The 12,095-nt window shown below is 35.4% G+C and overlaps 1 protein-coding gene across 1 annotated transcript in view; it reads left to right on the forward strand.

Annotated features, from left to right (window-relative positions):
* Positions 1-11,596, forward strand: part of GABRA1 (gamma-aminobutyric acid type A receptor subunit alpha1) — a 57,117-nt gene extending 45,521 nt beyond the window's left edge. Inside the window, exons 9-10 of the mRNA XM_043913479.1 lie at positions 4,643-4,845; positions 8,702-11,596. Coding sequence (XP_043769414.1) covers positions 4,643-4,845; positions 8,702-9,013 — 515 coding nt within the window. The 3' untranslated portion in view covers positions 9,014-11,596. The remainder of the gene's footprint in view (positions 1-4,642; positions 4,846-8,701) is intronic.
* The last annotated feature ends 499 nt before the right edge of the window (positions 11,597-12,095 follow it).

Genomic DNA, 12,095 nt, shown 5'->3' on the forward strand with positions numbered 1-12,095 from the left:
TGTTAGTTGATGGGATTAATGAACACTTGATTTGCTGTTTTAAGAGAGAAATGTAATGAAGCAGGCATAAAATGCTTTGTGATAGATTAAAATATACACATAGGAACACTTATACCTAAACCATACATTTAGAATACATAATCAAGTGTCAGTATATTTTTTGAGAATCTGAGAAAATATCAGCAGAACTACTTCCTTAATATATGAAAGCAGGGATTCTTTATATAGAAATAACTTAGTGATGACCATTATACCAGTAAAGGAATATCTCAGTTTTACTAATGTGTGTACTTCTGAAGAGTTACAAATATTTCTTTCTATGAAAATATTCTAAATGCCTTAGATACTTTGAGTTAAATCAATCTAATGCAAAATTATTTAAAGGGTAATAACTTTTACTAATAGGAAAACTCATGCCTAATTCATTGTTTTAGAAGTGTGTATTTCATATAAAGAGCTCCTGCCTGTATTATAGTACACTGTCTTAAGTATACTTTTCAGAATAATAAACACAAGATTTCATTAACAAAAACTTGATGATTCATTCACTCATTTAGTCATTGACTTTTTTTTGAAATCTATCATGAGGTCCTACTGTGTTCTAATGTAGCTGTCACCATAACACTATCCGCTCCTCTCATAAATTTGGGAGTTTAAAATTTGAATAGCAGTAAAATCTTGCAGAATACTTACTGAGTGTTTTAATAGCACTCTCTGTTCTATGATATAATTCCCTACTCTGTTATTTAACACTAGAAAAATTCTCTGTAATATTACTCCTGTGTTTTAGACAAGAAAGCTAAGGGACAAGATATTAAGTAGTGGGTTAGCCAACATGTTCATAAAGCTTGAATGAACTTTTTGGCCAACCCAATAACTTGCCCGAGGTCAGAAGCTATGAGGTGAAGGAATCTGGAATAAGATCCAGTCTCTCAGCTTTAAAGCCTGTGTACTTAATGATGATGAGGTACCATCCCCATGTACTACCTATTCCTTGACAAGGCGTGGAATGGGGTTGTTGTAGGCAGCATAATTCATTTGGAAATAACAACCACATATTCAATTGGTGAAAGGTACGGGTTCATTCCAGAAATATCAAGGTTCATTCAAATATATAACAGGCACATGCTATGTTTACAACCCTTTACTACAAAACAAAAGGCTTCAGATGCTTACAGTCTATTCTGAGGATTGTTCTTGTGCAAAGACCCCTATGGCATCATGGCTTTATCCCAGGAAAACAGCAAGACTCTGCTACCAGGGCCCAGAAAAGAATCTGGGCAAGTTGTTACTGGGTTGGGAACCACCAAATCTTTGTTGTGACATCAGCCTAAGAGCCCTAATCAGCTAAATCAAGACCCAAAATTATTCCAGCCACCAGGCGGAAGAGTAGTTCATTTAAAACTCTTTTTTTCCCTTATCACAATTTGTAAATATTAACTAGTTAGAACTGAAGATTGAACTCTTGTCAGATGCTCAATTCTATATATGTATGTAGTTTGAGCCCTTTATTCATTTGAATGTTTTAATTAGAACAAATGAGATATTTCCTTTATGTTTTATGTTTATTATTATAGAATGAGCCCAGCACTATAGTAAAAATGATTTTTTTAAAAGCTCACTTTCTGCCCCCCTATCCCCAACAAATCCTACTCTTCCTTTTTGGAAATCCTATAAAGCACTTCAGAATGTTTTATAAGTCAAAAATCTTGCTCTTAATAGTTTCAACAGTCTGCTCTCCTAGCCAACTCATGCCCTTTTGGTGAACATAACTACATATTTGTAAATACAACCATGGCAAGTATTTCTGTGTATCAAGTTATATATTTCTAGTGTTTTAAGCTCAATAAAATCACAAGTGCAATTTTCCAAGACCTTTAGCCTTTTAAAATTTATTTAATACACATGTCTCTATTCTTTTTAGTTTGTACTCAGCACATTCCTCTGAGCTATGGGGGATGACTAAGAGGATCACAGGTATCTGAAGAAAAAATATCAAAAGGAAAAGGAAAGCAAAAGCTATACTTTGCAACAGTTTATTAAATGGCATCCAGAATGCAACAAAGCTGAAGCCATTTTATGTCTTAAAACATCATCTTTTTGACCCTTCCTGCTCTTTCTTATTTGAAGACAGTGTGGTCATGTGATTTTGATTCCAGATACACCACGTTTTTGGTTCAATCTTATCTTTTAAGTATTGGTTACTTATAAAATGAGAGTATAATTAAAATGAAACAGTGCCATTTAAAAGATTAGGTGGGGAAAATAAAATAAAATTTGTATATTGCCAGCCTCAGTACTTGGAACTTAATAGATGCTCAACACATTTTAATTTTTTTCCCTTTCTCTATAGCCAGAATTTTAATACAACAACACACACACACACACACACACAGCATGCCTTTCTTTATGCTTTTCTTAACTGTTTTTAATTTATGGATACATAAACCACATAAACCAAAATTTAAAAAAAAAATGGAATTCACTTTAGCAGGGATTTATCCAAAAGGAGTGAAGCTGTCAATAATAAGTTATTAACTTTGCCCTTAGTAAGCATCAGGCTCAATACTTTATTACATTATTTTATTTAATACTCACAATAGCCCTCTGAGTTCGACTTATTCAAATTAAATTACAAGGGAATAATTACAAAAAAAACTCCAGAAGTTCAAACTTGTGAGACAATCTTCCCAAGGTTACTCAGCAATTACAGAGCTGAGGTTTGAAACTGGGTTGCTCTGTTCCCCAAATACTGACATTTAATTACTTTGCTCTTTGCTCAAGTTAATATGTAAATTTGGGGGCTTTTTCCTGGCTAATATTCCTTCAACCAGTTGCTGGTTATGTAATATGGATAATGCCCCAAAATATCCTGCAATACCTCCAAAGCTCATAGTAAGTCTATTCCCTAAAATTGTGACCATGTATCAACAATATGACTTACTGAAAATCTCAGTGTTTCTTCTTAATCCTATCACTTCCTAATAGGGTTGCAAAGATAAGTTACCTTGAAATTCATGGAAAACTGGGAATATTGGATGGTTTAAAGTACCTTAGAAGATTTAGCCGCCTACCAGCTACATGACCCTACTGATTCTCTAAAATTAATCAAAAGAGGAATCATAGGTATGAGTTTTAGACAGATGGGATGACAATATCTTCTGTGGCAATAATTGACTTATCTTTAAAATGCTTCTACATATTATTATGTTTAATCCTCTAATCTTATGAATGTGTAAAAGTTTTCCTTTCTTAGAATTTCAACCATGATATATACCAATCAAGGGAATGAAGTGTAAGTCACCACATTTACAGTTACGGAAACTGAGGTCCCTAGGAGCTAACTCACTGCTCAAGGCTATAGAGTTAATAAATAGTGAGGGACTAGCTACTGGAAGAGGTTAAGATTTTTTCCACACCATGCAGCCTAAGTTATTGGGTTCCTGTGATGTTTTTTTCTATAAATTTTCAAATGGTTTAAAAGGAGACTTACAGTATTCTAACTCATAGATTGCATCACATATAGTAGGTTGAAAATATTAACTTGTTAAATGGATATTATTGAATGTCATCATCCAATACAAACTCCTATAACTGGGCTCAGTGGTAAAAGAATCTGCCTGCAATGCAGGAGATTCAGGAGACATGGGTTCGATCCCTGGGTTGGGAATATCCCCAGGAAGAGGGTATGGCAACCCATTCCAGCATGCTTGCCTAAAAAATCTAATAGAGGAGTCTGGCGGGCTACAATTCACAGGGTCACAGAATCAAGACAGGCCTGAAGCGACTGAGCACACAAGCAAACTGAAAGCAACTGACTTGAAAACTGCTTTGAATAGAGGTGATTTTAATCAGCTGGGATAGATTCATAGATTAGGGAAGATATATAGCAGCATTAGCAGAGTAAGACTTTGGACATCTGAATCAGATGAATGTATTCAAATTTGGTTTTGCCATTTCTGCACTATGTGACCTCAAACAAGTCACCTGAGACTTATTTCAGTAATTTCTTCAGAAAAGCAGCTATTTCAAGAATCAGAAAAAAATAGTATAAAAGACAAAGAGTTAATAACATAACAAAACATGATCCTAAGATAATTTAGTTATCTGTCAATGATCAATTATCAAAAAGTTATTGGTTTTATGGTTTATATATTCAAGAGTTGTTCAGTCACTCAGTAGTGTCTGACCCTTTGCGACCCCATGGACTGCAGCAGGCAGGCTTCCCTGTCCTTCACTATCTCTGTAGAATATTAAACAGAGCTGAGGATCCAGTGATTACTCATGGATCCTGGACAGTGACAATCTTTGCTTTCTTTTTCCTAGAGTTGGTGACAGTGAAGGAATATTATTTCCTTTCCTACCCAGGGCACTGTGTTCAAATGCCTATTTAAGGGAGTTCACTATCTTATTCACAGCTTCTCAATAGCAGAGCAGTTTATCCCTCCAAGAACTGCCCTTCAGTACTGCCATACCATGAACTACAAACTACACCAGGATTTAATTAAAACTCATCCATCCCAGACCAAACGGGGTGAACTTGAAAACATACTCTGCCTATGTTTCATTTTACACAAGTCAGGTGACTTCAATGATGGGAGTTTGTAGTATGAACCTAAAAATTCACTTTCTTTCTTTGCAGGAGTCACAACTGTGCTCACCATGACAACTTTAAGTATCAGTGCCAGAAATTCCCTCCCTAAGGTGGCTTATGCAACTGCTATGGATTGGTTTATTGCAGTGTGCTATGCCTTTGTATTCTCAGCTCTGATCGAGTTTGCCACAGTAAACTACTTCACCAAGAGAGGTTATGCATGGGATGGGAAAAGTGTGGTTCCAGAAAAGGTAAATGCTTTAATATCTCCTGTGATATAGCACCATTATGTCTTTTTAAACCTGTAAGATGGAATCTGTGAGCTTGGGGGAATGGCTGAAGGATGCAGAGAGAGGATAAAGAAGATTGTTTTTTTCTTATGTCATAAATGATTAAGTGCTGTGAGAATTTCCTCACTGCTAAGGAAGGAGTTTGTTTCCGTGGATAGGTGTGCAGAGTCAAGGGAAGGAAATAAAGGAGAAACACAAAGGTAAACATTTCTATTCAAATATGGCTTCCTATGGTCCCCACTAATGTGAGAACAGTTTTAACAAACTTGATATTGGGAGCAATTACACCATTATAATTTTTGTGACTTGAAAATCATAGTCTTTTGGGTGTTTTCTGAACCTAATAACTTTGGTCCTAAATGTTATTACTTTAATGACTCAACTGAATTGAGCTTGCAAAATGCATTATCTCTAATTTTCACTGAAGTAAAGGTCAGGAAACATATTTTCTTTTTCCAAAAGAGAGGTTTGCTCTAAGAATCAAAACACATTCACAAAATTTCTACATTGTAGAAAATTATCAAGGCAAGGATATCACTGTTCTTCTCAGTTAGAACCTATTTTGGAGTGACTTTTAAAGCACAGTTGGGGAGGATATTTCTAATTCTGGGCTTTGAAAGAAAAATACGTCAAAAGGCAAGAAAGTCTTGGGATGGTGGAAAGAAAGGCAAAGTCAGAATTCCAGAGGTTCTAAGACATCTAGGAGTAATCTAGGAGGAATTTCCTACAGCAAATGAAGAGTACCAATGTCCTGAATCGGTCTCTAAAAATACAGTTATGCTGCCAAACACACTTACAGAATTCTGAAAACTGTCAAAGAGTCACAGTATATTAGACAGACTGAGAGGGTCTACAGTAAAGAAATTCATTTAATGATGTTTTTCCCACAGCTCCATGGATATACTAGAAAAGAGGGTCCTTTGTAGAAACATTTACTGCATTTAATAGAATCTATAGTGTTACTGATTCTAAGATGTACCAGTAATTTATGTGTACATAAGAAAGAAAATATGCTGCCACGTAAAAACTCTTTGAGATTTACCATTCAGCCACAGGTGGATCTATTGAATACTCCAGTGATCTCCTACACAACTCAAAGCAAAGGAAGTTCTGTATGGGGTATGCTATAGCAACCAAAATGGACCAGATCCAGGTCCTCAAAATTCACCTTGCCTTGACACATCCTCACTTAGTATAAGAAACATATCTGAATTTCCAAACCAAGAATCTTGTCTCAGGATCAGTAGAGAGGAAACAAGACAAAAGAAACTGCAGTTACCAGATGGAGAAAGACGTGAGAGAGTGGAGACAGTTTTTGTCCAATACTTACTTTAGCCATTGATGGCCTCCATTTGTCCTAGAACAGAAGGGCAACCCCTAAGGAAAGAGCACTGACCCTGAAGATGTGTGATCATAAGAAACTACAAACTGTGAGACACAGCCCAAAACTTTAGCTGTGGACATTTTTAAAATCCACATCTTAGAACTACTGGTACACTCTACCAAAGTTCTTCAGAATTAATGATACACAAACATTAGTGATATGCAACTGAAAAATGAAATGCAAACATTGGGAAAAGTTGCTTTTCTATCCTAATCCTTTCTTTGCATGCTGCAAGAAGTCAGTGTCTTTCTGACTGTGGCTTGTCAGTTGCAGTTGTTAATGAATTGTTAGATTAATTGAACTTGATCAGGAAAGCATAGAATTTGGGTTGAGGTATTGGGTTGATCTCATAATTGAGTTTAGATTTCTTTCTGACTGTGTACTAGTCTTTAAGTGCTGTCTCAAATAAAATATTTCAATCTCTATCAATCCACAGTGTACATATATAGATACAGCTATAGTCATATGTACATAGACATCTACATATACATAAACAATACATTTATTCCCATATCTGGCATCTTATTAAGAAAGAGAATATTTTCTATAATGTATTTTTGTCTCTGTAAAAATTTTCCCCAGGGCTTTGCCAGTTTGATTTGCTTAAAACAGGAAATGTGAACACAATGTGATCCAGATCTCACTCTGACATTTAGAGAGGATACATTTTTTTTTTTTCCTGTAACTAGGTAAGTGTTTTCAGGAGAGTTAAAGTTTTGATCTCTGACATGGTATAACTTGAAAATAAAAAGAAAATCCCAATAGGGCATCACATTTTCAAGTGAATATATAGTGGCCTTCTTAAGATCCACCCTCATACGGTTAACTGCTAAATTAAATACTAACTACTTAGAGAATATGCAACTATATCAGACCACATAGCTCTGAACAATTACCTACTTTATTTTTGAGAAGTGTCTATGTGACAGCAACTAAGAAAAGCTGCAGTTATCAATTACCACACAGATAACATCAGTGAGCAGGTAACATTGAGCAAAAATCGAATCCAGGATATCCTGACTAACCCTGCTTTGTCATTTATGCACTGGAAGCCGGAGGAGAAGGAGCAAATAATAATTGGCTCATCAATTTTGTATCACTGCAAAACAAACTGCCCCAAAACTTAGTGACCTAAAGCAAGAACCAAGCATTTTGGGCTGGGAAAAACCTGATATTATTTCTGTTAGTTGAATATGGGCTCACTGACATAGTTCCCGCACCAGGGCAAGAAAATCTACAATGGCCTTTCTCCCGTATATGGAGCCTGATGCTGGCTGGATCTCTCACTGGACATAGTCTCTGGTCCCTCAGTGTCTAATCCAGGCTTCATGCTTCTGTGGCATGCTTCCAGAGAGTAAAGAGTGAGGCTGCAAAGCTTCCTGAGGATAGGGTCCTAAGCTGGCACAGCATCACTCTGCCAGAGTCACAAGTATAGATGTAATAAGTGGGGAAATATTTTCTATTTCCATTTTTTTATTGGAGAGCCTGGAAAATGTTTATCTGAATTTTTCTCTAGCCTTATTGAAAGATAATTGACACATAGCATTGTGTAAGTTTAAGGTGTACAATGTAATTAATTAGATATATTGTATATGATGAATTGGTTACCATCAGAGTATTAGCTACCATCTCTAACTGGTCACATAATCCTTTTTGTGGTGAAAACATTTAAGATTTAGTCTCAGCAATATTAAAGTATATGATACAGTATTGTTATCTATAGTCATCATGGTTTAGTATATTAGGTGCTGTCCAAAATGTCCATAAGGCATTTGGACCATGGAAACCAACCCCGAATATTCATTGGGAAGACTGATGCTGAAGCTGAAGCTCCAATACTTTGACCACCTGATGTGAAGAGATGACTCATTGGAAAAAGACCCTGATGTTGGAAAAGATTGGATGCAGGAGGAGAAGGGGGTGACAGAGGATGAGATGGTTGGATGGCATCACTGACTCAATGGACATGAGTTTGAGCAAACTCTAGGAGATAGTGAACAACAGGGAAGACTGGCATGCTGCAGTTCATGGGGTCACAAAGAGTTGGACACAATTTAGCAACTGAACAACAACAACAAAGGACTTTTATATTTGGTCCTGCCCAAAACATTTGTCATGGATCCAGTATGTTCATAGACATTTTGGATAGGACCAAATTGCAAGGACCATTGGCGTAAACCAAATGTCTTACAGATCAACTGTCTTATGGACATTTTGGACCAAATGTCCTACCAGGTCACTTGTCAATCTTACAATTAGACCTTAGTGTTTGTGTTTTTCATTTATTCCCAAAATGCTGTCATAAATTCCATTCCTTAGATATTAAATAAAGCACGTGTTTGAGTTCTAAAGTAAAGGTCACTTTGCTCAAGAACTTATAAACTTGCTTCCCACAATTTACTAAACAAAATACTTTAACTCTTTCCTTTACAGCCAAAGAAAGTGAAGGACCCTCTTATTAAGAAAAACAACACCTATGCTCCAACAGCAACCAGCTACACCCCTAATCTGGCCAGGGGTGACCCCGGCTTAGCCACCATTGCTAAAAGTGCAACCATAGAACCAAAAGAAGTCAAGCCGGAAACAAAACCACCAGAACCGAAGAAAACCTTTAACAGTGTCAGCAAAATTGACCGACTGTCAAGAATAGCCTTCCCACTGTTATTTGGAATCTTTAACTTGGTCTATTGGGCAACATATTTAAACAGAGAGCCTCAGCTAAAAGCCCCCACCCCCCATCAATAGGTCCTGTCATTCACATTCTGTTGCTCAGTCCTCTGCACTGGGAATTGCTTTCTGTTCTCAACGTGGTAATTCCCATCTGCTTTATTGCCTCTGTCTTAGAGAATTTGAAGGTTTCCTTATTTCCATAATTCATATAAGAACAACAGACCCCTGTCTGGCTGTCCAGAGAAGAACAGAGCATACAGCTGAGAGACAGGATTCTGAGAGAGGGAGCCAGAGAGCAAAATCATGGCAGAAGGAGACAGAAGGGAAGAGAGAGAAAAGGAGGGGGAAGTAGATCCAAAGATAGGAGGAAAAGTAGAAGGAAAATCCAACTTAACTCCAGGTCATTTGTAGATATATATTTCCAAATATTCTAGGGAAAAAAAGATACTGTATATGTCAAAAATATTTTTATGTGAAGGTGTTTAAAAGAATATAAATGTTTAATGAAGAAACATTTTAAAAAATCTATGTCTTTATTGCACAGATGACGATGTGTTTCTCACATTTCTGTTTTGTTTCTTAAACCTATGTATAGCTTTAACAGTTTGTTTCCAAAGCTCAAGATCCCCATTCTTTCTCTTTTAAGAAATGCCTAGGGCATTATTTTGTTGTTAAATGCTATTTTAAAATTCATGGAAATTGCATAGGCAAAGGTGCAGTGTCTCACCGTAAGAGCACATTTAATCCAATGGAGACAAATGCTTTAAATAGGCTGCTTTACTGTCATCTGAGCTTTTACCAGTAGACTCAATGAGGAATCATTCTAACAGATATATACACTCAATAAAACTAAAGAAAAAAATAATTATAAATTTAGATAGAACAATTTTAAAAGATTTATTTTCCACCCTCTCTCTATCCAGATAACACATGCATCCAGTAATCACTTGATTTTCATTCTGAAGATGTTTTTAGAGGGGCAAAAATATTTTGCAAGCTCTAGAATTGTTGAATGTATTATTTTATATAACAGTACATTAAAAGCTTTAGATTGAAATTTATGACTAATAAACAAATATAGAATATATAAATTATATATGTAAATATGCAGCATGAGATTGTACCTTTTTTTACTTTTTTAAAAGTTGTGTTCTCAAAATATTGTGTAGGACTCACCGCTCTTAGCTGTTAGAATGTTGTTAAATGCTATGGAAATACTTTTAGAGCCTGCATTTAAGACCAGAACAGTCTGAAGGAATCAGATGGAATTTACAATATATGGGTATAAAATCTACTTATGTAGGGAAAGCTTGTAATTCAAACTGTTGTCCCGTGTACAGTAGTGAATCAGTTGTTATCCACTCTAGTCATCCCACTTTTCCCTATTTTAGGCTCTTATAATATAGAAAGAAAATGGAAAAGCATTAGTGGGAGCTAGAAAATCAACTGTATATTACTGCTATCTTTGCTGATACCAACTATTTCAATAAGTGTTGTACCATATGTAGCATTAAATATAAAAATACATGAAAGAATGTACAGGAACTAGCTTTTATTGAGTAATATTACATTTCATTTATACTGTAGCAATATATTTGTAGGCATACTACGTAAGGGCTTTAATGACAAGAGGTCCATTCATACTCCCTATGAAAATTCTAGTCTCTTTCATTACTTCCCAGATATTTTAGAGATAAATATTTATGAAGAAGGTATTTTTGAAGTCTCCTTTTGTCTGACAGAATTTCAGAGATATTTAAAATTAGCATCCAGAATCCACAGGTCATGTGCTAACCACATTTAGAATACTATGACATAAACCTGTTGTCATAATTACCAAATAAGACAGTTGGGATCCATACCCAAGTTTTGAGCGATGTTTGTCTCAAAAAGCTGCTATCCAGTAACACAGGAAAATACAGTTTGTGTTTTCCTAAACAAACTCTGGTATTTTTAAATGTGCTTTATTGTTTGATTTGGTCCTGCCTAAATTCAATGAGCTAGGCCAATAAAGGCTGAACCAAGGATATTTCATTCTTTGGTATCATGTGTAGATATCATGTATAGAAAATAAAGTAAAATATGGCTCTAATTTCTGTGTTGCTGTTAATCTTGGTTTTTCTTTTTTCTTTTTTTCTTTTTAGCGTTAATCTAAGTGTTTATTAAGAGTATTTTATCTTCCAGACTCCTCATGACTAACATTTGGTCTGTATTTTGCTCATTAGATGTGTATATTTCTTATTAGTCTGCTTTATGCTATGCAATGACTGCATTTCTATCGTTTTTTTAGTTCGTTAGTATGTATGGACAGTATTCTATTGTATAAATTGATTGCACAACTTATCAAAGACAAATGATTCTATGTAGCTTTTCTACAGTGCTTTGCTAAACCATGTAACACTAGTTAAGTCTTCCTTGAAAATAGAGATACACTCTTATAGAGGACAGTTCCTGTTAACTCCCAGGAAAAAATTTTAAAAGATGACATTGAATGTTTATGGCACCTCAGTGCAGTGAAGTGGCAATAAAACCTAACATGAATCGAGGTTGTTTATGGCAGATGCATGTATTGCTTTACAGAGTTTAGCAAAAGCTCTTAATTTTATGTCATACTGTATTCTATTATAATAATAAAGTTAACATTATTCAATAACAAAATGGAGTGCTTGACTCTCTTTTCCTATTACCAATACCATTACCTGTTTCAAAACATTTTCAAGTAGGAGCACCTAAAAGTGCCAAGTGCTAACATGAATCTAGGCTACTCAGAAGATTTTTGAAGAGGTGTCAACAGTATGATCCTAAACTGTGATTTTAAATGAGTCACTTTCAGAAAGAGAAATTCTAAAAAACCTAATATCTGTTGTCACCAGTAGCACCAGAACTCAAAATTTATAAAACACAGATAGAAAAGAATCAACATACTGAATCAATAGTAGTTTGTTCATATCTATTGTTAATACAGTAGATTTGTCTTCTGACCTACTCCTGGGAGACTGGTTTAATAGTTTTAGGGAAGAATCTGAGCATTATATTCTTAAAAGCTCCTCCAGAGCTATTATGTCCCTTAATGCTTCTATAAGCAAAAAGTTAACAAAATACACTCACTTGAATAACAATGCAGAAATCATTTCAACAATAGGCATAAAACTGCGCC

The sequence above is a fragment of the Cervus elaphus genome, chromosome 9 (assembly GCF_910594005.1).
Source record: "Cervus elaphus chromosome 9, mCerEla1.1, whole genome shotgun sequence".
Taxonomy (NCBI): Eukaryota; Metazoa; Chordata; class Mammalia; order Artiodactyla; family Cervidae; genus Cervus; species Cervus elaphus.